A 26,597-nucleotide genomic window follows, 5' to 3' on the forward strand; every position below is an offset into this window, starting at 1 on the left:
ACTGAGCTCAACCACAAATGTGCCAAACTGACATTTACAGGCCTATTGGCTGCATTTTCAGAGCTTCAACATCAACAGACAATCTGAAACAACATGTATATAAATGGAATGAATACTACTGCTAGTATGTCTTAATATTCAAAATATCATCCACTGTTTATACCTTTAACTGAAATTATTTTTTTCTGCTGCTGCATCTCAAATGTGGTCATTCTCTAACAGTTTACAGTTACAGTAAAAGATCATGTGGAAGGGGGGGGGGGGTGTGTTCCTGATGTTCGTGTGAATTATATGTAATAATTAGATTTTAATTTGTCTGTTTATGTTTCATTTTCCATATGGGTCATAAGCTAAGTGGGTCTGTCAGTCCAGGTCTGGCTGTTCTCCAGTAAGCCGTGTAGAATTTTGTAGAACCATGTAAAGCAACTAAAAGATCAATTGGCCATAGCTTTTGTGTAAGAGAAGAGAAAGTTTGCTCACATTTTTGTAGAGGGTGACAGGCTGATGCCGGATGGCTTTTCATCATGAGCCACTCGTGACTTTCACAATCAGCATGATCACAATAACAGCTACAATTTCAAATTCATAACATTTCACAATTCAGATGCATAAATGTTGAGTCTGCTTTTTATGCATCTCTCAGTATGTAAAATCTGTTCACATTCAGGAATGTGCAGTGTAACTTAAAGACAAACAACAAAGAAATCCACTCACTGTTTGTAACTGTGCACAAAATGACTATCCTACAAACTGCAACACCTAGGAAAGAAGTAAAAAAAAAAAGAACACAAATTAGGAAACAGGATTGCCTACCACAATCATATACTCACAATCATATACTCACTCGCTTTTTCACAGAATGCACACACATCATTTCCATTCCTGCTGTTCGATTTTTGGTCGGACTCTTACCAGTGCTGGAATCTCTCCAGCTGAGGAAGCCGACAGCTACGGTGATGAGGATAAGAACTGGAGCCACATACTCAACAGGGAGGGACAGACGAATAAATGATACTGAAATAAAATCAGTCATTTATTTATTATCACAGTGTTTACATTCCGTGTCCAACAGAGATGGCCATCAAGGAAATACATCCCATTTTTCTTCCCTTTTTTTTAATATTTTCCTCTCTGTCTGGTATGTTGAGGATCCTTCTTCCAAACTGAAAACATGGTTTTGACAGATTACTACAAAACTGAAAAAAAAATGACATATAGATTTTTACACACAGTTTGCCCTTTGTAATCAGTAATCTGTGACATGGTCAAAGCTAACAAAAGACATCATGGATAAGTTAATTACTGGGAAACATCACACTGCAAACACTGAATAATTATTTCATATCGATTGCAAGTTATAAAATGCATTCCCAACTGGCCAGTATGTGCTATTCACACATATGACTTCATTACTGCACTGACAATCTTACATATGCTCTGTTTTTTGTGTAATTTGACATCTCTTACCTGAGCTGGATTTGACATTCTTTGGTTTCAGTTGGATAACAATGTCCTCTGTCAGACTCCTGTGCTGAACCACACATGAATATGTCTCAGGGTTATTCCTCCAGTCCTCAGGCCTCATATAGAGGACACTGTTCTTCTGGAAGGTTCCATCTCCATTAGGGACGGTCTCTCTAAGATCCACATCCTCACTATGGTCTTGACCATTTTTCTGCCAGGAAATCATCACTTGTCTAGGATAGAAACCTGTAACATGACACACCACTGGAGAAGAGGAGTCCCTCTGCAACAGAGACACCTCAGGAGAGACTGGAAAGAAAAAGAGAGAGAGACAAATGGGAAATTGAATACTGCAAAGTTCCAAGCTGCTCCAAAGTTCAAAATTCATAGTCATTTTTTAAGTAGGTGTTGTATGTTGCGTGACACTATGGGTTTGTCAGTGAAACTTACAGGAGATCAGAAGTTACTACTACTGCTCTACAACCATATTTCCATCAGAAGTTCAATGTGGCCAGGACTTTCTTATAAGAGAATTAAAGATGCAAAACTTGTAACATATGTTGCCCCATTCTCACGCAAACTACTGCTTACAGATCTTCTCTGGATAAATCTGAATAATAGAGGAGTGGCAGAGAAGGAACTTGTGTATGAATCAGTGTTATTGTTTTATATCTCAAAAATACATTTTGTGTATTGATCATTGTTGTTGCACCTGCTCTGTCCAGAATGCTCCTCCCATCCTGTACATATCTCCTCAGCCAGTCAGAGCACTCTTTATTGAAGTATTCTCTGTAGCGCTGAAGCTGGTCCCTGTCTGCTTCCCATTTGAGTTTAGTGATGAGAGCCTGTTGCACTGCAGCGATGTATCTCATACTCTTCAGATCCAGAGCTATAAAATCTCCTCCATCATATCCAATCTGATCAAACCCATTTACCTCTCCAGTCTTAGCATCCCACTCACAACCATACATTCTCTGGAGTGTGTGTACACCTGAGGGGAGGAGGATGAAATCATCATCATCATCGACATGACAGTGTGAATATTCACAATTATGGAATGGAGTGTGTTTCTTGTGTTGACATTCCAGGTGCATTGTTGTAAAACCTCTTAAAGTTATTGCTATTTCATTAAGTGGAAGACTTCACATCGAAAAGGAAATGATGTAGGTATTAAACATTGTGTATATCAGCCTCTAACGACTGTACTTGATTAAATATTTGCCTCTGTATCAAATTAGTCTCAACAAAAACATGGGAAAAAGAGCAGAGCTCAATAGCCCCTTCCAATGCAGGACACCAACGATGTGTGTTAGTGAATACCCTTGAACCAACTGGAGCTGATTCAGTGGCATGCTGCTTGACCTGCATGAAAGACAGATAAACTGATGTGGGTTGTTGTAGTGCAGCTCAGCATTTGACTCAGTGAACATGAATGTGTGAGGTTTGTTAATAAACAGATGGCCACGTTGCCCTGCGACGGACTGGCCACCTGTCCAGGGTGTTCCCCCTCCTCTTGCCCAGTGAGTGTTGGGGTAGGCTCCAGTACACCCCGTAACCCTGATTGGGATAAGTGGCTTAGAAAATGAATGAATGAATGAATGGTGGCCATGTTTGAAATTACAGTGGCTGTAACAGGCTTCCGAAGAACAGAGACCATTGATGTGATCTGAGGATATCAGTTGCTCTGATTAGTGAGCAGAGTCTTTTGGAGGTGACAGGTTTTGTGAGGAAGTTATTGTGTGTGCTATTGTTATAGGGTGGTGCTGATGTGTTAAAAGAGCCTCATGGTATTATGGGTAACAAGAGTCAGGGGGGTGGGGTGTCAACCAGTGGCAATTCTTCATTCGCCCCTGCAACCAGGTTAGGTTGGAGGTGGGGCATCTATCACTCACTCATAATCTAAGCCGCTTATCCTAATAAGGGTCACAGGGGGTTCTGGACCCTATCCCAGCGCTCACAGGGAGAAATGCAGGGAAACACACAGACAGACACACAGACAAACACACATTCATACCTAGGGGCAATTTAGTGTCTCCAGTTCACCTGAACTGCATTTCTTTGGACTGTGGGAGAGAACCGGAGCTCCCAGAGAAAACCCATGCAGACATGGGGAGAACATGTAAACTCCACACAGAAAAGACTCTAGCCACCTGGCCGGGAATCAAACCCGAGACCTTCTTGCAACAGCACTACCCAGTGCACCACCGTATCACCCTGGATTATATCAGATACTTACAATACCACTAAACATCCCTATCCCAGCAGGTTCTACCACCCTCCCATGACTATGACTATCATGTAACCTCAACAAGTTTCGAATTTCATGTGGGTGTTGAGTGGCCCACGGAGCTTTAAAGCAGTCTCCCTCCACTCAGTTTAACTGAGGAAGCCTCTCAAACGGGTGGCAAAGGTCCTTTAAGGTAAAAGTCAAGTCGAGTTCCCTTTGAGACTTACTCCTATTACACCTCCTGTGATCTGCACGACTGATAATATTCACAGTCAGAACGCAGGGACTGGCAAACCTAATAACTTCTCTACTGAATATCAGCAACGTGGCTTTACGCCTTGTGTAATTTTGTGACAGTCCAGTATCAACTCAATCATGAATTTCATCATGAATTTGGGTGGAACTGTTGCAGCAAAGTTGTCTTTTCAAGACTTTAGTGCCCAATGAGTAGATGTGTGTGTGCGTGTGTGTGTGTGTACACATACCATACAGCTTAGACTGGTTGAAGCGTTCTATGAGAATTTGAATGTTGTTTTTGTAGGTTCGATGGGTTATCACATCGGCCTGAGTCTCCTGCTCCCAGTATTCTGCTCCGACGCCCTGAGTAATCCACTCTGTTTTTGGGACAGCTCTCATCACGTTACTGTCAAAGTACATGAACTGCTCATCATCCACCAGCCCCACAGCAGTGAACTCTGGGAAGTCAATGTTCCCAGACACAGCCGTGTAGAAATATTTCAAAGAGTGTAAATCTACAATCAGATACAAAAGAAAGCTGATTAGGACTGGCAATCCATACCCAGTTATTCCAAAACTATCAAAGAAAACAAAATAAGATTCAGTTAAAGCCCTGATAACCGAAAGCTGTTAACCACTATTGTCAAATATTTTGAATAAATTAAAATGAGAGAGAAAAAAACCTAAAAAATAAAAACTACTTTTAAAATTGAATCTAAAATGAAATAAAGCTATTTTCTTTCTAAGCGGCCTATCCACACTTTCAGAAAGAAGTCGCATGCACAGTTAGTTAACTGTCCTGTCACCAGCTGAAAACACCCCGCATTTCAGTTTCTCAGCCCAATGCAACATGAACAGTTTACCTGGAACAATTAATGTTAACTGCTGGTAAATAAGATTACCTGTGGCTACCTGTGAACACCTCTAGCGTCTTTGACCGTAGTGGGAAAACACAGCTGAAAAAAAGCCTACCACAGCTGTGCAAATGTGTACAGAACAGTTCATTGGGACACTGAGTAAGTTTCTGTTAGGGAAAGTTCGGCAGAGATGTTTACAAGTTCATTTTCATTTTCGAGTCAAGTCTTAGATGTCCAGTCAGGAGTTGTGTTTAAAAGTGTCTTTTGGTTGAAAAGATTCTATCAGCGGAGCACCGTCTCAGTCATTTCTAGAGAATGCAATGCGTGTTTTTAATCATCACTTAGCTATTGCATATATCTCCACAAATCAGCACAATGGACTAGGTTTACAAAGATACGGGCAGCTAATTCGCTTTTAAAAAAATAAAATGTAAGTTAAAAATGAAACAGGAAAAACGACTCTATCAACTTTTACTATGTAGTATGTAAATAATATCTTATCTTAAATGTAAAGTACCCTTCTTCCTGCCATTATGTCACCAGTGCGTGGTAATAATAATAATAATAATAATAATAATAATAATAATTTAAAAAAGTGAATGTGTTTTGTGCTCTGATTATATGTTCACAATTTGAGCTAACTTTTGTTCATGAGTAAAGATGGTCCACTGTTTTTTTAATTTATTGTGATCAGTTAATATATTAATGTTTCTTATTAACCAAAGCCGTTCCTTCATGTTATGTACTGGAAGTTTAAAAAAATCATGAAAATACTCATCACTGCAGTAAAAATTAACAAGCACTCAGCAAATCACAGGCAACAATGGGTTACATGTTAAACATGAACAAAGACAGAACTGAAAATGTGTATGTTAATGCCTTAATAAGGAAGATGAGGGAAAAAAGTACTTCTTGCACTGTTTATACATCAACATTTTTAATAATACTACCTGAGGCTTGAATTCAGAGAACCTATGAAGCAATATTTTTGATCTGCAGGCATAAATTTTTCTTTATACAAGTGTTTATGCACTTTTTTAAAACATCCATGCAATTATGCAATGCACTGACATTCTTAAAGATAAATTCAGGTGTCATAGACTGACAACACAAACAAAAACACACTATATTTAAGACCACAGTTCTGGGGAATTGTTTTTGATAAAGACTATTTTTAAAGGTTACTCAAAAAGAGTAACAGTCTATGCAATCCATATATATCTCAGGGGCCAGTGGGGAAGAAACAGTAAGAGCAAAAATATTAAACATGTAAAAGCAAAAAAGATTATTTGAGATGATCAATTAAAATTAGAGACTTACCTGCTGAAGCACGCACAAAGCTAATAAGAACCAAATACACCACAACTGCCATGTTTTTCACAGCTGAAAATATGAACACGGGTTCAGGTTTTTTCCCCCCTTTACTTTCAACTCTGCAGACTCTACTTCCTATATGTTCGCAGAGTGTCGAGATGTAAGACTTGTCATATGAAGTGAAACCATTTTTAAGCATTATATATAGACACAACCACTGGTGGTCTGGTGGGGAAGGAAACAGGAAACTGTCTGTTGCTCCAGCCATAAACTGCACATGTAATGAAATTTGTCAAATGTTGGGGCTGGTGGGTGTAATGGAATAGCTGTAACATTTGTAGCACTTCCTTTGATCACTTTGAGAGGGCTTGAAATTCAAAACTTATTTTCCCCACAGAGTAAACTGACATCTGTCTTGTAATTTATTATACCAGTAAAATCTTGCCACGATGAACATCCCAAACGTAATATCGAGTGTGACCCAAGAAGTCTGTTGTCACAACTACCCCAACTGCTCAAGAACAGCTCTAACATGCATCAGGGGATGGTCGTAAAGCTGAATAATCTACAATAATCTAAATAAATCCGAACGGCATATATTTCAACATCACATTTTTGGAAAGTGAGTTCATTAGTCTGGGAAGGTCTGCATGAACTATCAACAACCAGTGCATTCAGTAATACAGATTCATTCTTAAAGCTAGCTATGTTTATCATCAATCTGCACACTGAGAATCTTCTGTGTTTCAAGTGCTCTGACACTGTGCGGCAAAAACACTAGATTTTTTCTTCCTTGTGTAGTCTCAGAGCCAGATTGTGCAGGTGTAAATAATTCTTTGATTGGGAGTGGACAGAAGAGAAGGTTGGAGGCTGAGAGTGAATGAAACGTATCTGAGTGTGTACTGGACAGCGGAACAGACTGACGGTATTCTCTCGACACTTTCCCATAGCCAAATTTTCATTCTACCCCTATAAAGAATAGAGTGTATAGTTGAGAAAGATCTGATCGCACATCTCACCTTTATACCTTCCCTCTAGTAGTGTATCCTGATAAAAGTAAACAATCCATGAATCTTGCCATCGGTCCACTTGGATGAAACAAACTGTTAAGAAAACTTTTGAAACTATCAGTTATGTAAATGTGCTCTCCATCTGGGATTCCCAGCTCAGTTTTATGGTGGATTTTCCATATGAGGCTGGATCTCTGAGGTATTTTACGAGTTACATTCCATCAGGTGGATAGTGCCCATAAGAAACAGCAAAAAATAAAATAATCTTAACTGTAAATGGAACAGAGTGGAAAAAATATGATCTTTTGACCAAACAAGAGTGGCTACATTAGGAATGAGGAACAGTTCAACCGAATACCTCTAACTGTATCTCTATATCTCTCAGTCTCTAGGGATCTACACACTTAACCACAAAATACCAACCTCAAACATACCCACAGAGCTTAATCCACTCCCCTGTGAGCACTTCTCAACAAACCAGATGTTCACAAAGTTGATATTTATGTTTGGACTGCCATTCAGAAACTACTTGTAACCAAATCCAGTGGAACAATACATATCTGACATTTATGAGAACAAACCCCAGCCCTCTCAGCAGTGTAAGAAAGTCATAGGGTATGATTGGTTTTCTTTAACTCATTTTCCTACACCTGGATTTGATTGTGTTTAGAGCCAAAAGAAATCAAAGGAAGCTTTCAATCCAAATTGCATGTTCCCAATTGCATTTTGTAGGAGTGACTGAGTTTGTTCCTCTGTGCAACCTTGTTACTTTGCATGGTGGAATTACAGCCCAGGACAAGGCATTTTAAGCAATTCTATACTCTGTGGTGCTAAAACTGCTTTTCCCCCCCGAAGATAATCCAATATTGAAAGACACAAACACCCCCATATACACTGCCAAACAGAATAAAGGTGCAGTTTTATCAATACTAAAATGAAGTTAAACAGCCCCCATGGCCTTGCCAAACACTAGAACCTTTATAAGAACTTCAGTAGTTCATTATATTGTCTGTACCCTTATTATTTTGTCAGCACTCTGTACATAAGCAGTAAGATGAGAGATTTTCAAGGTAAACTTCTGTTACCATTGTCACAATGGTAAAATACAGAACAAGCGGGTCAATGAAACAGTATTCCGTATTTTACTTAAGTGATTGCAAGGTGTCTAAAGTTGCCCCTCTTCCCAAAAGTTAATCACATCTAAACGAAATATTAGGTAGAGTTTGGTGGTTGTACAGATAGCTCTTATCTCCCAAATCTTGCAAATTTAACTTGCCACATGTAACAAGTGGAGTCACTTTAAAAACGCTCATGATTGGAGTATTGTGGTTGGATCCCGTTAATCGCCGCTACGTACCCTAAATAATATTTTGGTGAGTTTTGGGGAAAAAATAACCAAAAAAATGTGATATGAGAGATATGTTTATCACATCCAGTACTTGGACCATATTGCACGCACGCGCAACAGGAAGCTCTCAAGATTAAGCAGGTTCTTGAGACAAGCATTCTTAAACGCCTGCTCCTTCTGGGCCTTGCAGCTAATCAGCACAGAGTGGGAGTGTGCAACCGGTCTTGTATGATACTGGATTGGACAGGGTGCTCAGGCTAACACAGATCCATAAAAGCTCCAGCTATAGGCATCGGTTTTTTGCCTCCGTTAAATTGTCAAGATGTCCAGAAAATTTTTCGTCGGGGGAAACTGGAAGATGAACGGCGATAAGAAAAGTCTTGGCGACCTCATCACAACACTTAACACGGCTAGTTTGCATGATGAGACAGGTAAACTGCGTGCCTAGCATCTGAATTGAAGTGGCGCTGTCATTAAAATAAAAAGAAAACAACCGGCTTTCCGTTTAACTCCTACTCTTACCATTTGTTCATTACGACGATCTCTGATACCAATAGCCCAAATAATGTCCGTTTAAACAATGAAAGCAAATCAGTAACGTAATACTCTGTTTGGATCACTGGTGTGAGGGCACGAGTCATTGCAGTGCAACGAACGACGCTTTGACATTGGGCATCCCCATAAGGACTCTGGGCCTGCAGCTCCCGATAGAGTGAAAGACTAGACACAATAACAGTTATTCCTGTCATCCGCAACCTTTTTATGCGATAGCTGTCTGCAGACATTTAGCGTAAGCTTTTATGCAAGATCGCGAATCTGTCAATAACTCACGACCAGGCATGCTTTGTTTTGAGTATGATAAGCTAACTGACATACATTTTACAAATTAAAATATAAATGAGAAACAAGGAGTTATTTCATTGATGTGTCCTCGATAACCACGTTCTATTTTGTTTTTGTCGCTTAATGCGTCGCCTTTTGACAGAAATAGTTGGTCACGTAACTGATGTGTAACTTCTACCAACGGCAGCTGTGGGTTTAGAAAAAGAGAACTTTAACGGTTTTGTTTCTTAATTACTGAGACGGAGGCGTAACTGTCTGAAAATTAAGCTATATGAAACACTAGAATATGGCTGAAGTGATATCTCTTAGACAGGTACGCGTTTAGGCGTAGCGCAGAATGACAACATATCTTAACGTTCAAATTTGTATACAGAGAGGTCGCTGGTATGCTGAGTAAATTAACTACACATACAGTATATAGAGGTCTAATGTTTTTGATTGCTGCGTGACGGTAGCTGTTGGCTCAGACAGGATACCTTGCACTGTAATTATGTGTGTGAATGTTTATTAAAATTCGAGTTTTGTCCTTTGTTCTCCCAAGTCAGCTGTTTTGCCTTGACAAAATTATGCCAAACTGTTGTTTTCCAGTCAGAGAACTAATACAGGTTTCATGGTTGTTCTCTTTGTTGTAAATGTCTGCAGAGGTTGTATGCGGTGCACCGTCGATCTACCTAGACTTTGCCAGGTCCAACCTGGACCCCAGGATTAGTGTGGCTGCCCAGAACTGCTATAAGGTGGCAAAAGGTGCTTTCACTGGGGAGATCAGGTAATAGATTTGTCTGTGTCTCCCCTTGGTCTGGACACTGAGTCCTGCAATAGCCTTGAAAAAAACAGTCATTGTCTATCTGTGTTTGTCTCTGTATTATCTGGTGTTTTACTTTTACTACTGGGTTCCTTATGCTGTTTTTTCTCCATCTCCCGGGCCCCCTTTCTATCTGTCTGTTTTCGTGTCTGTTTCCTATGTCTGCGTCTGTCTGTCTGTTCACACCTCCCCCTCCCTCTCTCCTTTCCTCCCTCCTCGTCTGCCCGTTCTCTAGCCCAGCGATGATAAAAGACTGTGGAGCTGACTGGGTGATTTTGGGTCATTCTGAAAGACGTCATGTTTTTGGGGAGAGTGATGAGGTAAAAGTCTGGTACCTGTCGCTGCAGCTTTGCTTTCTCTGATCAGCAGTGGGTGCAAATTTTTATCTAAAATTGAAATGAATTTTCTATGCTCTTACCTGTGTGTCTAAATTGTACCATGGAAGCTAATGTACTCCAAAGCTTGTAAGAGATCATATTTAGGAAGCATATCAAATGCGGCTCTAATTACTCACTCTTTGCCAGCTGAAAATATTCACAGTGGGATCATGCAGAACCTCCCTGATTGTCTTCTTTGATGCACATTCTCTGATTTGCTGTGGTCTGGTCTGTCTTGCAGCTGATTGGTCAGAAGGTGGCCCATGCTCTGGAGAGTGGTCTTGGAGTGATCGCCTGCATTGGGGAGAAGCTCGAGGAGAGAGAGGCGGGAACCACGGAAGATGTGGTTTTCGCACAGACTAAAGTCATCACAGGTAATGAGCCAACAAAACAAGGAAAAGGCACAGTTGTAACCATGGTAATGAAACCCCACAGCATCACCAAGGTCACTAACCATTTGAGTTGCAGGTTGTATTAATATAAAGCTCTCAATTCAGGATTACATTTGAAATTAGGAAAAAGTGTTTTGTTTCAGCACTAAGTAGGACTTTGGGATTTGTGTTTTTTCAGTAATCTTTGAGACAAAGAGAGGTTTGTACTTAATTCTAATTATCTCTAACTATATGTGTGTGTGTGTGTGTGTGTGTGTGTGTGTGTGTGTGTGTGTGTGCGCGTGCGGTATTTTACAGATAATGTGATAGACTGGTCGAGAGTGGTGTTGGCATATGAGCCAGTGTGGGCGATTGGTACAGGCAAAACCGCCACACCACAACAGGTACCCCAGGCCTCCGCTCTGACCTCTGACCGTTTCACTGAACGTCAGCAATGATGTCATCATCTTTTGGGGGGCTTGACAGTTTTCTGTTCCATGATTGTCAAGTCTTTGTTTAGCTCAATGACACTGACCCTGTGGTTACAATATTGTCTCTGAAAATTATTCTTGGCATAATTATTAAATTATCTTTTGCTCTTCAATATTAGATATGAATTTCTCTCTGTGTGTCAGAAGCTTACAGAATTTGTCTGAGTGTGTATCTGTCTGTCTGTGTGCATGGGTGTGCGCCTGTGTCTGTGTGTCCAAGTTTGCATATGTGATTGTGCACACTTGAGTTCATGATTGTGTGTGTGTGTATGTATGTGTGTGTGTTTATAACTCAACCCTGCTGTGTCTCCAGGCCCAGGAGGTGCATGAGAAGTTGAGGGAGTGGCTGAGGGCCAATGTCTCTGAGTCTGTGGCTGATTCAGTCCGAATAATCTATGGAGGTCAGTGAAGGACACAACATTCTCGAAAATCTGTCTACATCTCTCCCTATCTCTGTCTGTCTGCCTGCCTCTCTCTCAGATCCAGACCACAAACAGTTCTCCCTCATGGCTGTAGTGCAGTCTGAACTACCTTTAGCTTTTACTTCATTCTTCAGCTAAACAAGTGACATTGCTTCCCAAACCTAGCAGCAGAAATGCAACAGACAGATGTTTACTGAAATGTAACAGACAGATGTTTACTGAAATGTAACAGACAGATGTTTACTGGAATGTAACAGACAGATGTTTACTGAAATCATTGCTGAAACAAGTGCCATTAGTCTCTTCCATGTTTGGTGCCCATTTCCCCTTCTGAAAAGTCATCTCATGTGTTTGGCAGATGAAACAATGATGAACAGCGACTCCTTCTCCCTCTAGCATTCAGAAGTCTTGTCACTGATCTTATCTCCAGCGGTTAGAGTAGTGCTGATATGGGTGGAGTTCAGCTCTACCACTGATCTGCCCGCACAACTCGAAAAGATACACAGACATATCCTACAGTTAACGCTTTTTTTGTTTGTTTTTTTTGTTTTTTTTTTTAAATGTGTCATATAAAACTTTCCCTCTGCTCTGTCGATGCACCTTTAGAAAACCTAGTTACCTAAGCAAAATCCTCTGAAATCTAAACCCTAACCTCTGAAGCCTTAAGCGTCTGAAACCGAAACCTAACCTGAAGCCTGAAGCCTGAAGCCAGAAGCCTGAGTCTGATTCAGAGCTGAGTTTGATCCAATTAACACTTTGAAAATCTGACTGATTTGTGAGAAAATGGAGAAGAGACTCCTCTGTTTCTTTGTTCCTACAGCACAGTCTGCTCCTTTGACTGAAGCATCAGGTTTAACATACAGGCTCACATTTATAAAATATACATACCAGAAGACAAACACACCACTTAACCTCTTAGCCTGAGGTCAGAACAAACTGTTGAATCGACTGAACCAGACTCAGTTGGGCCCAGGGAGTCAGCCCACAGTCTAAAAGTGGGTGGTAATGGTGGCGGGGGGGTGGGTGGACCTCTGGTTTGGTGCAGTAGTGTTCTTTGACACTTTGTTGTTAATGAAGCCAACTTTAACAGTAAGGCATAAGAAAATGTTCTGCTTTATTTTCCTCATTTCTCTGCCCTTTTGTGAATTAGCATTTTTCAGTGGATAACTTCACTCAGAGGTAAAATACTGAATCACAGTGGTGTTTTCCATTGGTGATGTTGGTATAATTGATTTTAATTATTCAGCTACATTAGTTACTCCAGTATAAGTTCCTTTCATGGAAGGCAACTCACAGGCAAGTAAACAATGAGGTAACCATGTCAGTCAACCCTGTTATATCAATATTTGTATCAGTATTAGTGTTCAGAAATTTGTCATCAGTCCATCTCTACCGACCTCTGTGACAGAATTTAGTGTCTCACTTAGACAGCTAATTGACAGTTGAAAGTGGTGATAGACCACACAGATCTGTGTCTGTTTTTTCACAGTACCCTACACAGGTGGAATATGTTACAGTTGTTAAAACATTATTGTTGTTTGATTAGCTACTGCTGTAGGTGTTTAGTTATCTGTAGCTCTGTGTCCTTTTTTTGCTTTAAGTTAGCGATGGCTAACTGGTTAGCTGATGATCATTTTTATCACCCTTGAATTATTGATTGTGATATTTTGCTTAATTAGAGAGAAACGGTTGGACTTCAGAGCTTGAAGAAAGAAAGGAGAGAAATGTTTTGCACTAGCAATGGATGATTTGGTTTGATTTGATTGACTTCTCAAATTTAACAAGACTCTCCTATCCTGTCTGTCCTCTCCTGTCTCAGGCTCTGTTACCGGGGGCAGCTGTAAGGAACTGGCATCCCAGAGTGATGTGGATGGTTTCCTGGTGGGCGGGGCCTCCCTCAAGCCTGAGTTTGTTGACATCATCAACGCACGTGCATAGAGAGACTGTCACACGTTCACTGTGTGATCTTAAAGCAAGACATATGTAGTCCGACTCCTACATTTAGTTTCACCTCCTCTGGTGTGTGTGAGAGGGTTATAGCATCACCTCCATTAAGCTGACCTCCTCTGAATCCCTCTGAGAATTATCTCCCTTAGATTCAGCTCTTCTAAGTCTGTGTGACAATCACCTCCCTTAGCTGCACCTCCTTTGACTGTGTTTATCTGGAGCAAAACAGCTGCATTAACAGTACGGTATAGTGTGAATGTTTCACAATAAAAGCCCTCTACAAGTCGTTCTATTAACTGTGTGGTTGCTCTCTCTGTTCTAGTGGAGACTTTTATTGTTGATTTATTGCTTAATAATCTTGCTACACAATTATTTCACAGCCTGAGCAATGTGTGTAAACAGATAACACTTGAATAGATGATGCACTGGATATGTGTTTGCTGCTGAAAATAGATGAATATGTAATGTGTGTGTGTTTTGGTAGTGATCATTTAATGAGAATTGCTGTAGTTTGTTTTAATTAATGACTGAGAGATGTGGTTAAGTGACAAGAGAGCTCTCGGTCTGTTTTGTCTTTTCACTGGAAATCACTTCAAGTTTGTGAGAGACTGAAATAAACAGCTACCAGACAAAACACCCAGAGTGTTCTGAGACTGATTTCTGCATCTGAAAGGATCTGCTGCTGTATTTTCTGCTGTGTGCTCTATGTGCGTTTGCTGGTGTAAGATCAGAAATGATATGTTATTCCTCACCGTGTTCAGGAGGCCTCCCAGTGCCTGTGTGACTGTAAATCCTCTCTTCATTCGGACATGTGTCTCTCTGTTTGACAGAGGGAGCAGATAATGTAACAGTGTGTACAAACAGGTTCCTGGGCTTATAAGCATCTGTCTGCCGTCTGTGTGAGCTCCATTACACAAACACATGGCTGCCACAGCCAGCTCTGAGGTAAACAATTACCTGCTGTAGTGTATGGAGACAGAGAACTCTCTAACCAATTTAAGTCCCTGCACCTGCTGTAATTTAAATGAAAAATGGGGGAAAACACCAAATGTTGTTCTAGCTAAATATGTTAGCATCTGTAGAAATCAGTCAAAGAACATTGCAGAGGTTTCTTTACTAATGAGGCAAGCTTGCAAATGTGCTCTCTCTCTTTCTCTCTCTTCCACGCTGCCCCCCCCCCCCCCCCCCCCCCCCCGCCCCCACCCATATACACACAGAGCGACCTCTAAACTGCACTCTGTCACTGTGAAACCAGGAAAAGTGTGGTGGGGGAAACATGAAAAATAAGAAAGATGCAGAAAATGTACTGAGTACAAACAGAGAGTGTCACCAGCACAAAACATCAACCCAGTGGGACAAAAAAAAGTCATAAACCCAACAAATGGAACTGTTGTAGAGTCCAGTGTGAGGCAGTTGGGAACACACCTGTAAAGCACTGAATCTTGTGGAGGGTTAACTGACTTGTACTCAGTGATTTGAGAACAATGTGTTGCAGGTGATTCTCTTCACTTTACTGCTGGTCGTAATATCAAAACATTTAGAAAATATTTCTAATTCTCCTACTGTCAGATGTGGTGAAAACATCTTGTCTGATTCTGTCGGGCCAGAGTTCTGAATGTTCGGCTGAGGTTTAGTCCACACAGACCAAGCCCCTCTAGTGGTCACAGGCCGAAACTGCAGCTCTTAGAATGAAACTGACCCATATCTCAATGTCGTCATTTTGATGAATCATTTCACAGTGAGTTTTCACCAGTGGCAGAAAAGGACCAGAAATACATTGTCTCTGAACCTATTACTGGAAAGTGTGGTGTATGTGTCAAGGTTGTATTTAAGAGTTTGTGTTGTGTGGAGCTGATGTGGCTTAATGGGTAGCAGTAACCATTGTGTGTAGTGCTTGTGGATAACAGGTGTGTGTTGTCTGTGGTGATTGTTTGTAGAGCTGGAATACTGAGATTATGTGTAGTGGTTGTGAGTGGGACTTACATGCGGTAATACAATGGTTTTGTGGAGCAGATGTATGTTGTATTTATAGGTTGTGTGTAGGTGTGATGTATACCTACTTGAGTATCTGTCAAGCACCTAGCTGGGATCCAACAGGTAAGAAAAGAAAAGGTAATGCAATTAAGTCAAATCTAGAACTCTCACTTTGTCTTCCCTGTTAAAATCTAGCTGGCCAACCTAGTAATACAGAGACACAATCAACACCAGAAGGTGACGTAAACAGTGACAGTTTTTATTTTGTTGTGTTACTCTGTGGCAGGCAGCTGATTGTTTTTCCTTGTTTTTTTTTTTAACCACAGTGATTCTACAGGTAAAGAAAACCAACAAGCAGGAATTAAGGGTTGGGAATCCAAGCACGGAGGAGCAAGCAAAGATCTCCGGTTATAGCAACAGCAGGAGAGGGAGGGAGGGAGGGATAGAGACAAAGAAACAACAAGAGAGGGGAGACAGGAGCAGTGATGGAGAATGAAAAGAAGGAGGAAAGGGGGAAAAAAGGAAAAAGAAAGTGCAGTCGTGTGTGTGTGTGTGTGTGTGTGCGTACACGCTCGGAGGATGTGTGTGACAGTGTTTGTGTGTGTCCAAGCATTTCTGTCAGGCTGTAAGGGTCTTTGATCGTCAATAAGTGTGTCTCCTTGTATTCGTTTTTGTGTGTGGTCTGTCTTTGTGTTGGTCTTGAAAGGGCTCTGTGCTCTGTGTGTGTGTGCGAGAGAGAGAGAGAGAGAGAGAGTGAGAGAGAGAGAGAGAGAGATGGGGGATGTGTCTGGGCATGTGTGTCTGGTCTTGTTTCTGTCAGATAGCAGTCTCTCTTTGTGTGTGTGTGTGTGTGTGTGTGTGTGTGTTGAGGATTGTGGTGAGATCAGCTATTCTTTCTTTTTCTCACTTTGCCACTGCAACCAGGCCACCCACTAAATTATGTATTCTGTGAAATGTATGTGTCTGTCTGTCTGTCTGTCTGCCCATTAAGGTCATGTGCATAATGTCAGTCTGTCCTATTTACCCTGTGAAGAGTGTCATTCTAACCTATTTCTCTCTCTCTCTCTCTCTCTCTCTCTCTCTCTCTCTCCCTCTCTCTCTCTCTCTCTCTCTCTCTTTGTCTGTGTGTCAGCCATCAGGGCAGTGGTACTGCCTTTCAGCTAGTCTCTCATTCTGTACTCAGTTTGTGCTCACTCTACTGTCAGATCTGCTCAGTTAGTCAGTCATTCAGTGCAAATACTTCATGTTTCTGCTTTGTCTACTGTCCATCTGTCTTTCTGTCTTTCTGTCTGCTCATATGGCTGTCTGGATGTCTGTCTTGTATTGTTGGTAAATGTGTGTGTGTGTGTGTGTGTGTGTGTGTGTGTGTGTGTGTTTTGTGTGTGCGTGTGTGTGTGTTATGTGTGTCTGTGCTAAGCTCACAGGGCACTGGGATTTCTGAAGTTGTGCCCAGCAAATCGTGCTTGATCGCCCAACTCCTCCTCAATCCTGAAACAAAGAGAGATAACATAAGTGTTACTGGGCAGAGAAAGAGAGAGAGAGTGGAAGAGAAATGATATAGGGGTCACAGAGACAAAGAGAAAAGGCAAACTAAAGTGATATAGGGTTGAGAAAAAGAGATGACTATAGTGGTACAGGACCGATGTAAAGACAAAACTAAAGTGATACATTCTGTGTGTGTGTATGTGTGTGTGTGTGTGTGTGTGCATGAGGGAGAGACAGAGAGAGAGAGAGAAATACAGAGAGAGATAAAGATAGAAGAAGACAGAGAGAGAGAGATAAAGAGAGAGGGAAAGACAGAGAGAGAGTCTAATAACTGACATCCATAAGTAAAGCTGAGTGTTCTGCTGGTCACCACGGACACACACACATTCTGAGCTGACACACACACCATGCTCAGCTCTGACCAGGCTCTGCCTTTGCTTTGATCATGGCACAAATCCCTCCCTCATTGGCTCATTTAAGAATCTGACTGGATTATGCTTATTGGATCACAGCAGTCAGGCTGATATGACTGGCTGTCAGTCATGGTGTGACACTTCCACAGCTGTCACTGTGTATAGTAGCAGCACTGAACCAGTGTCAGACACCAGGGTTGTTTTTAGATCTACTTCCCTTGGGTTCTTGCTTTTCGACTCTAATACGAAAGGAGAACAGCAGACCTGAATTTCCCTATCAAAACTCACATTGATTACATGCTAGTGACTGGGTTATGGTTATGTGAATGCTTTTTTTTCTACTTTGAATGTCTTTTGATATTTGTATTGGCACTTCCCGAAACCCTGAAACACACACTGAACACACTGAAACCCTGACCTGGAAACACACACTGAACACACTGAAACTGTCCAGATTTATTCTGAGGTGAAGAGAGAGAGAGAGAGAGAGAGAGAGAGAGAGAGAGAGAGAGATATCTGACCTCATCAACTGGTTGTACTTGGCCAAACGCTCACTTCTGCATGGAGCTCCAGTCTTAATCTGAGAAAGAGACAGGGCCAGGGAAAGAGAGAGAGAGTTACATTTATGGACCTTTTGTTCTTTTTCTTTTTCTTTATTGTCATTAAAATCCAACAATTTACTGAACGGTTATTTTTGTGTTTTTGTTTAGATATCCTGCAAGACCCTTCAAATCAAATCACTGCTCAGACATTTTTGAACATTAAATTCTTATTGTGTGTGGGTATGTAAGTGGGCTAAATTAAATGTGCGTGTGCAAGTGTGTGTGTACACATCTGCGCGTGTGTGTGCGTGTGCGTGTGTGTGCGTGTGTGCACGCGTTCGTGTGTACGTGTGTACGTGTGTGTGTGTACACATCTGTCTGTGATCTTGTGTGTGTGTGTACACACCTGACCAGTGCAGAGTCCCACCACCAGGTCAGCAATGAATGTGTCCTCCGTTTCTCCAGAGCGGTGACTCACCATCACTCCCCAGCCATTGGCCTGAGCCAGTTTACACCTGACAGACAGACAAGACACACTTTACACCTGCCAGACAGACAAGACACACTTTACACCTGCCAGACAGACAAGACACACTTTACACCTGTCAGACAGACAAGACACACTTTACACCTGCCAGACAGACAAGATACACTTTACACCTTACAGACAGACAAGACACACTTTACACCTGCCAGACAGACAAGACACACTTTACACCTGCCAGACAGACAAGACACTTTACACCTGCCAGAAAGACAAGACACACTTTACACCTGCCAGACAGACAAGACACACTTTACACCTGCCAGACAGACAAGACACACTTTACACCTGCCAGACAGACAAGACACACTTTACACCTGTCAGACAGACAAGACACACTTTACACCTGCCAGACAGACAAGACACACTTTATACCTTACAGACAGACAAGACACACTTTACACCTGCCAGACAGACAAGACACACTTTACACCTTACAGACAGACAAGATACACTTTACACCTTACAGACAGACAAGATACACTTTACACCTTACAGACAGAATAATGCTTTCATGGCTGGCCTGAAGGATTAGTTCTGCTGAGATAACAGCAGTACATAGATGACTGACAGCTGCCACTCACGCCTGTATTGACTCGGTAACAGAGCCGATCTGGTTGACTTTGAGCAGGAGGCAGTTACAAGCGTGCTCCTCCGCGGCTTTCTCTATCCGCCAAGGGTTCGTCACCGTGAGGTCGTCCCCAACAACCTGGATCCCAACAGTGGCCGTGAATCGAGACCAGGCTTCCCAGTCATCCTGATCAAAGGGGTCTTCAATAGACACCACTGCACACACACACAGGGAGAGAGAGAGAGAGAGGATTTAGGAGTAGGCTATAGAGTGTGCGTGGGATGTCTGTCTGTCTGTCTGTCTGTACAGACCTGGGTAGTCATTGACAAAGCCCTGGTAGATTTCAGCCAGCTCCTCAGCGCTGATGTGCCTGCCGGGGTCGGGCGGAGATTTGAAGTCCAGGTCATACTTTCCATCACGGTAAAACTCAGACGCAGCCACATCCATGCCAATCACCACCTTATCTGTAAAGCCAGCCTTCTCTATGGCTATCTTCAGCAAGTCCAGAGCTGAGAGAGAAAGAGAGAGAGAGATACAGGCATAAGATGCAGAAGGAAAAACCAAAACAAATCAGGAATTATGGGAGATTGATGGGGCATGACCAACTGTGTGAAAACATGTCACCCCACACACACACACTAACACACGCACATCGCACACACCAGTTTGTATTCAAAAATGAAAACATGCTTTAAAAGGTTGGGGCTGAAACATGTACAGACATATAGGACCAGGTCTCTACCTAAAAATATACAAAAACAAAAATTTTCTTAATCTGTTTGTTTTTCCAGCTGGATTCACACTCATACTCACAAACACACACCTTCACTGTTTTCTAGTATGTTAGGAGCAAAGCCACCCTCATCGCCCACGTTAGTGGCGTCCTGGCCATATTTGTCTTTGATCACGCCTTTCAGAGTCTGATAGAGCTCTGCCCCCACACGCAAGGCCTCACGGAATGACTCCGCCCCCACAGGAAGTACCATGAACTCCTGCATGGCCAATTTGTTTCCTGCATGTGAACCTCCGTTGATCACATTAAAGGCCTGATGTAGAGCAGGAGCAGAGAAATAGAGAGGGAGCGAGAGAGAGAGAGAGAGAGAGAAAGAGAGAGAGGGATGAAAAGGATGATGGAGAAGAGTTTAATTTCATCCTTAAACTTTCATCCGTCTCTCAGCTATAATCTTTCAGATCAAGAATGGTGAATCTTTCATCACTGTCCTTTCCTGTAAATGATGAAGAAGGAGAAAGGAAGATAGAAGGGAAGGATTAAGACAAATGAAAAACTGAATGAAAAATGAAAAGCCATTCTAATTTTTAAAAAAAAGAAAAAAAAGAGTATCATACATATTACTGTCATCTTCTAAGTATGTAGTAAATATGAGCATTGACTTAGCAAAAGGCTAATTAATGGTAGAAAGTTTGCTAATAAATAAACAGAATTGCACACAGATTTGACATGTATAAGACTCAGGTGTCTTACAGGAACTGGAAGCACCAGTTCTGTGTTTCCTGCCAGGTCGGCAATGTGACGGTACAGAGGGACTTCTTTTTCTGCTGCACCAGCCTTACAGATGGCCAAGGAGATGCCCAGGATAGCGTTAGCGCCAAATTTAGCTATGTTACAGAACAGACAGTATAAATCTGAAACATCCTAGTGACACTGTTATTCTCTAAAAAATTACATAGAGACTTTTGGTCTGTACAGTGGTGTTTGCCAGAGAGATTTATGGACTAGTTCTAGGAGAAATATTCTGGATAAGCGGACTTAGGTTCTTTTGTTGTCATCTATTTAATAGAGTTTAAGAGACAGATATGGATTATTATGCCAGTTTTGGATGACATTGTTTAATGGTGTACAAACTGTCCCAGTTTGATTGATCCTGAGGATGTATAGTTAGGCTAACTGTCACAGGTCATACAAGCTAAATGACAAAGATCATGAAGGCTAACTGACATCTGATCATGTAACCTAACTGACACTGGTCATGGGAGCTAACTGATACAGGTCATGCAGGGAAACATATGTTAGGTGTAGTCTGTGCAAGTGAATGATAGGTCTTGTAGTTATGATGAAGTCAAGAACTTACATTTGTTTTCTGTGCCATCCATCTCAATCATCATGTTATCCAGTTTCTCCTGCTCCACAACACTGATCCCCTATAGTCAATGAAACAGAGACACACTGATCCCCTACAGGTACTGAAACAGACAGACACACTGATCTCCTACAGTTACTGAAACAGACACGCACTAATCTCCTACAGGTACTGAAACACACAAACACTGATCTCCCAAAGCTACTGAAACAGACACACACTGATCCTCTAGTGGTACTGACACATACGCACATGCACTGATCTTCAACAGGTACTGAAACAGAGATACATTTGTCCCCTTCAGGTACTGATACAGAGACACACACTGATCTCACACAGTCAGTTAAACAGACATACACTGATCCCCTATGGCTCACAAAACAGACACACACTGATCCCCTACAGGTACTGAAACAGATACACACACTGATCTCCTACAGGCACTGAAACAGACATACACTAATTTCCTATAGTTCACAAAATGGAGAATAAAACCTTTGGGAACATATGGAAACATATCACCTATGGTGTACAAACCAGAGAATGAAGTATTTGGAAATGTATACTGATATCCTACAGTACAAATGGAAAAGGTCTGAAATAGAGGCAGCTGGTTGCAGGGTTCCCAGTGTCATGGTCAGTGCAGATATGTAATAACAGTTTTCTATCAAAATTGCATAGAGTTTAGGGTTCCATTGAAAAGAGAATAAGTGAAATGATTCCTTTCTTTAAAGAGATGAGATAACAGCGATCAGACACAGCATCAGCCACAGAAAGAGCACAAGTCAAGTTTTCTCTTTAAATACCACAAACAACCACAGTGGCTCTGCTAGCTGAACCATAACTAATGTAATAAAACACAACTCTGTCCTTGCACCCAAATCCTTATGAGGCTTTCATTGCAGCCTGGAACAAACTCTTTCTCTCTCTCTCTCTCTCTCTCTTTCTCTCTCTGTGTGTTTCACACTTTCTCTCTGTCTCTCTCTTAGACACACACACACACACACACACACACTCCTATGCTATGCTGTATCTTAGCCCACATGATTATGACTTACAGCTGTTAATAAGATCCAAGAGTGATAGGCAGGCACGACACACACCAGTGCTAATGTGATATCACAGACATAACCTGAGTAACTGACCAATCAAAGAAGTGTCTCCACTTACAGACTCAACAAGAGCAGGTGCAAGAGTGTCATTAATGTGACCCACAGCCTTGAGCACACCTGGGAAGAGGAGAGGACAGGAGAAGAAATGAGTTTAGAAACAAATAGAAAGAAGAAAGAAAGAAGAAAACAGAGGACATAGAGTCAGACAGGGAGAGAGAGAGAGAGAGAGAGAGAGAGAGATGCATATATATATAACTCAGCAGCTGCTTTGCATCATCATCATCATCATCATCATCATGCTTCCACTGTCTCCTCTCCATCTGTTTGACTTCGGCCCATGCCTTTGTTCTGTTCACTCAGGGAGGGACGCATTCAGGTCTGTCTCCTTTTGACCTCTCACCTTTGCCCTTGTAGCGGCTCTTATCTCCATCCCTGAGCTCCAGAGCCTCATAGATTCCTGTTGACGCTCCACTGGGCACAGCAGCCCGGAACAGCCCTATCAAAGAGAGCGAGAGAGAGAGAGAGAGAGAGAGAGTGAGTTACAGAGACACAAAGAGAGAGAGAGAGAAAGAGAGAGAGTGAGACAGAGAGAGAGAGAGAGTGAGTTACAGAGACACAAAGAGAGAGAGAGAGAGTGAGACAGAGAGAGAGAGAGTGAGTTACAGAGACACAAAGAGAGAGAGAGAGTGAGACAGAGAGAGAGAGAGAGAGAGTGAGACAGAGAGAGAGAGAGAGAGAGAGAGAGAGAGTGAGAGGAGAATGAGATATAGAGTGCGTGTGTGTGTGAAAGACGAAGAGTTACAGAGTGTGCATGTTTGTATATGTATGTGAGAGAGAGTGAGAGGGAGAGAGAAAGAATGTGAGAGTGTGTGTGTGTGTGAGAGAGAGAGAGAGAGAGAGAGAGAGAGAGAGAGAGAGCATGTATATTTCTGTGTGAGAGAGATACAGAATGTGTGTGTGTGTGAGAGAGAGAGAAAGAAAGATACACAGAGTGTGCATGCTTGTGTCTGTGTACCAGATAGAGAGAGAGAGAGAGAGAGAAAGGGAGAAAGAGATGTAGAGGGTATATTTATGTGCATGAGTGTGTGTAAGTGAGAGAGATACACAGTGTGTGTGTGTGTGTGTGTGTGTTTGTGCGTGCGTGAGTCTGTGCGTGCGTGCTTGCGTGTGTGAGTGCGTGTGTGTATGTATGTGTGTGAGGAGGAGGTAGAAAGACCATGCTTTAGTTTTCTATGAACTGTACAATAAAAATCCTGGTAATGTGAATTTACGTAAGAGCAGCAGAGTGTTAAACGTGCTGACATTACTAAACAGAACAGATCTTGCAGGGAGTTTTTTTCCCCCCTCTCTCTCTGCAGCTGATTGAACAAGCACTGCACTGACTACCTCTCTCCGTCCTCAGGTCCACCTCCACCGTGGGGTTTCCGCGGGAGTCCAGGATCTCCCTGGCAACGATGCTCACTATGGACATCCTGTCACAGAGAGAGAGAGAGAGAGAGAGAGAGAGAGAGAGAGAGAGAGAGACAGTCAGACAGGCAGACAGACAGACAGACAGACAGAGAGTGAGTGAGTGAGTGAGTGAGTGAGTGAGTGAGTGCTCTCATCAGCATTCTGAGTGCTGACGAGAGCGCTGCTGATCTGGGATCAGCTTATCTTTGTAATTTAAAAACTAAATGCTTGTGATGAGCTTGAAGAAGACTGGTCTCCATACAGCCTTCAGTGCCCCACTGTTTCTGTCTGTTCAGAGTCTGCTTTTTTCCCCTCAACATTCTATGGAGCTACGGTTACAACATGGGGACTGATAGGGTGTTACCCTGGACAGGGAAATGGAGATTTGACCAATGGGAGAACAGGATAAATACACAGCTCTCCGGGCTTCTCCTGACATTAAATACTTCACTAACTGTACATCCCAGCCACACATTATCAGCAAAGTAATTGTATGAAAAGTATCATGGAATGAACCAGCTCCAGTGTGAGAACATACCAGAGTGTCATTTAAAACGAACCAGCAATTCAGCAATATTTCAATCAGGCAACAACTTACACATAAAACTTAAAAATTAAATGTTGTTGCAAAGCCTCAAACTACGACTAAAACCTAGATTTGAACATTTCAGTGGTACATCACTCTAAAATGGTTAAAAATACAGCAGTCTTTCAGGTCTATAAAACAAGACAAACTGATCTACGAAATGATCCAAACATTGAATTAATGTCATAATCTATGGGGCTGTGAAGTACCAGACAGAAAATATTATGTTTCTATAGTAAAAATGAAAGCTTGTCCTAATGCAACCCTATATGTCTGTTCAGTTATGAATGTAGTTATGCATTACGTAACACACTGGATACATTCTTACACTGTACCTATGGGAGACTGCAGCACTCCACTGCCGGCAAAAACAACAGAGAGAGAGAGAAAGAGAGAGAGAGAGAGAGAGAGAGAGAGAGGGAGAGATAGGGAGGGAGGGAGAGAGAGAGAGAGAGAGAGAGAGAGAGAGGGAGGGTGAGAGGGATGAGGGGTTGGGTGGAGTGGGTAGCGCAGAGAAAGCAGTGATGAGGAGAGAAAGATAAATTATTTAACCTCCTTTTGGCCGAGGAAAAGAGAGACTGTGAAACAGAGGGAGAGAGAAGGAGGAGGAGGAGGCAAAAGAAGGAGTTGAGCCGCAGCCTCCGACACACAGTGAAACAGAAGGATAATTTTCACAGGAAATGAGCACAGATTGGAACCACGCTGACACACACACACACACACACACACACACACACACACACACAAGCAGTGTCTCACACACATGTTGGCACATAGTGCCATTGCCACCTCCCTTCTGTCTCTCTCTCTCTCTCTCTCTCTCTCTCTCTCTCTCTCACACACACACACACACACACACACACACACACAAACAAATAAAACCATATTTCCTATCAACCTAGGTAAAGCAGAGAGTTTCCTGACAAATCAGGCAAAAGTAGAGACATTACTCAAGGCACATTAAGCTCAGTTAATCCTTTATCCATAAATACATACTCTCTCTCTCTCTCTCTCTCTTTGCACCATATGGACATAAGAATGATCAAACATAACCTGAGGGACTAGTGAAAATATAAGGAGATACAATCACTGTTCTCTCTCTCTCCTTCTCTCTCTCTCTCACACACACACACACACACACACATATGCAGAATCAATAAAAGCCAAACAAAATGAGCCAGCGTTGAGCTGCCACGCTTACTAATGCCTTTATTGTAACAGCCTGCAGACCGAGCCATCACCTACACCCACACGCACACAGAGTACACGCTGCCCGTACAATCCATACCAGCAAACAGAGACCAAAGCAAAGCATCACAAAACACACTAACACTAGAGACAGAAGAGAAAAGAGAATTAAAAAAAATAGAGAGAGAGAGAGAGAGAGAGAGAGAGAGAAAAATTTCCTATTATTACCTGCCGTGCGCACGTGTGTATAGTCTCGTCAGGCACGCCAGATAACACTGAAGAGGCAGAGGGAAAGACACAGAGAAAAAAAGAGAGAGAGTGTGAGAGAGAGGGAGAGAGAAGCAGAGCAGGGAAGAGAGAAAGAGAGAGAGAGAGAGAGAGAGAGAGAGAGAGAGAGAGAGAGAGAGAGAGAGAGAGAGGAGGAAATCAGAGGAGGGTGTGTGGGGGGGTGAGATGTGTGACAGAAGAGGGAGGGGATGAAAGGATGAGTCAGAGAAAGATGTTGAGAGAGAGAGAGACAGAGAGAGAGGAGGTCAAGAGGACTGATTAATGAGAGAGAGAGAGAGAGAGAGAGAGAGAGAGAGAGGAGAGGTTGAGACGTGAGGTTTGGGGGGGGGGGGCGAGAAAAAGATAGGGTTCTGACTGTTTTGCTGTGGATGTGGGGTAAAAATAGGCTAGGGGTTGGGACACAGTGGAAAAGTGGATCCTCTCATCTCACAGCAGGAGCTGGAGATGCAACACACAGGCACACACAAGCCCTACTACACACACACACACGCTCACACACACACAATAGTCCACAGCTACTCTTTTATAAAGCTTGACTGGACAGCATCATTACTCTCCATTTATCAGCCCACACACAGACATAATACACACAGCATCTTGCCCTCTGTAATGAGACAGCAGCCCAGAGAGAGAAGA

The 26,597-nt window shown here is 42.2% G+C and overlaps 3 protein-coding genes across 3 annotated transcripts; 1 reads left to right on the forward strand and 2 right to left on the reverse strand.

The window, feature by feature from the left end:
• Positions 1-522: 522 nt before the first annotated feature.
• On the reverse strand, positions 523-4,983 carry LOC115828498 (HLA class I histocompatibility antigen, Cw-2 alpha chain-like; the record flags this gene model as incomplete). Its single annotated transcript, XM_030792543.1, has 6 exons — positions 523-569; positions 913-969; positions 1,468-1,773; positions 2,177-2,455; positions 4,177-4,439; positions 4,937-4,983. Coding segments are annotated over 6 exons (999 nt in total), but the record flags the coding sequence as incomplete, so codon positions are not given.
• A 3,796-nt stretch (positions 4,984-8,779) lies between these two features.
• Positions 8,780-13,701, forward strand: tpi1a (triosephosphate isomerase 1a). The gene is made up of 7 exons (XM_030784698.1): positions 8,780-8,888; positions 9,943-10,066; positions 10,338-10,422; positions 10,721-10,853; positions 11,169-11,254; positions 11,655-11,742; positions 13,583-13,701. Exons 1-7 carry the CDS (start codon positions 8,780-8,782, stop codon positions 13,699-13,701), a joined length of 744 nt encoding a protein of 247 aa, XP_030640558.1.
• A 3,401-nt stretch (positions 13,702-17,102) lies between these two features.
• Positions 17,103-24,054, reverse strand: LOC115820781 (gamma-enolase). The gene is made up of 12 exons (XM_030784456.1): positions 23,996-24,054; positions 23,837-23,922; positions 22,851-22,946; positions 22,509-22,567; positions 21,330-21,399; positions 20,723-20,856; positions 20,063-20,285; positions 19,551-19,748; positions 19,253-19,454; positions 18,531-18,639; positions 18,104-18,162; positions 17,103-17,172 (listed from the first exon to the last, which is right to left on the reverse strand). Exons 1-12 carry the CDS (start codon positions 24,052-24,054, stop codon positions 17,103-17,105), a joined length of 1,365 nt encoding a protein of 454 aa, XP_030640316.1.
• Positions 24,055-26,597: the final 2,543 nt, after the last annotated feature.

This window comes from Chanos chanos, chromosome 1, assembly GCF_902362185.1.
Source record: "Chanos chanos chromosome 1, fChaCha1.1, whole genome shotgun sequence".
NCBI lineage: Eukaryota > Metazoa > Chordata > Actinopteri > Gonorynchiformes > Chanidae > Chanos > Chanos chanos.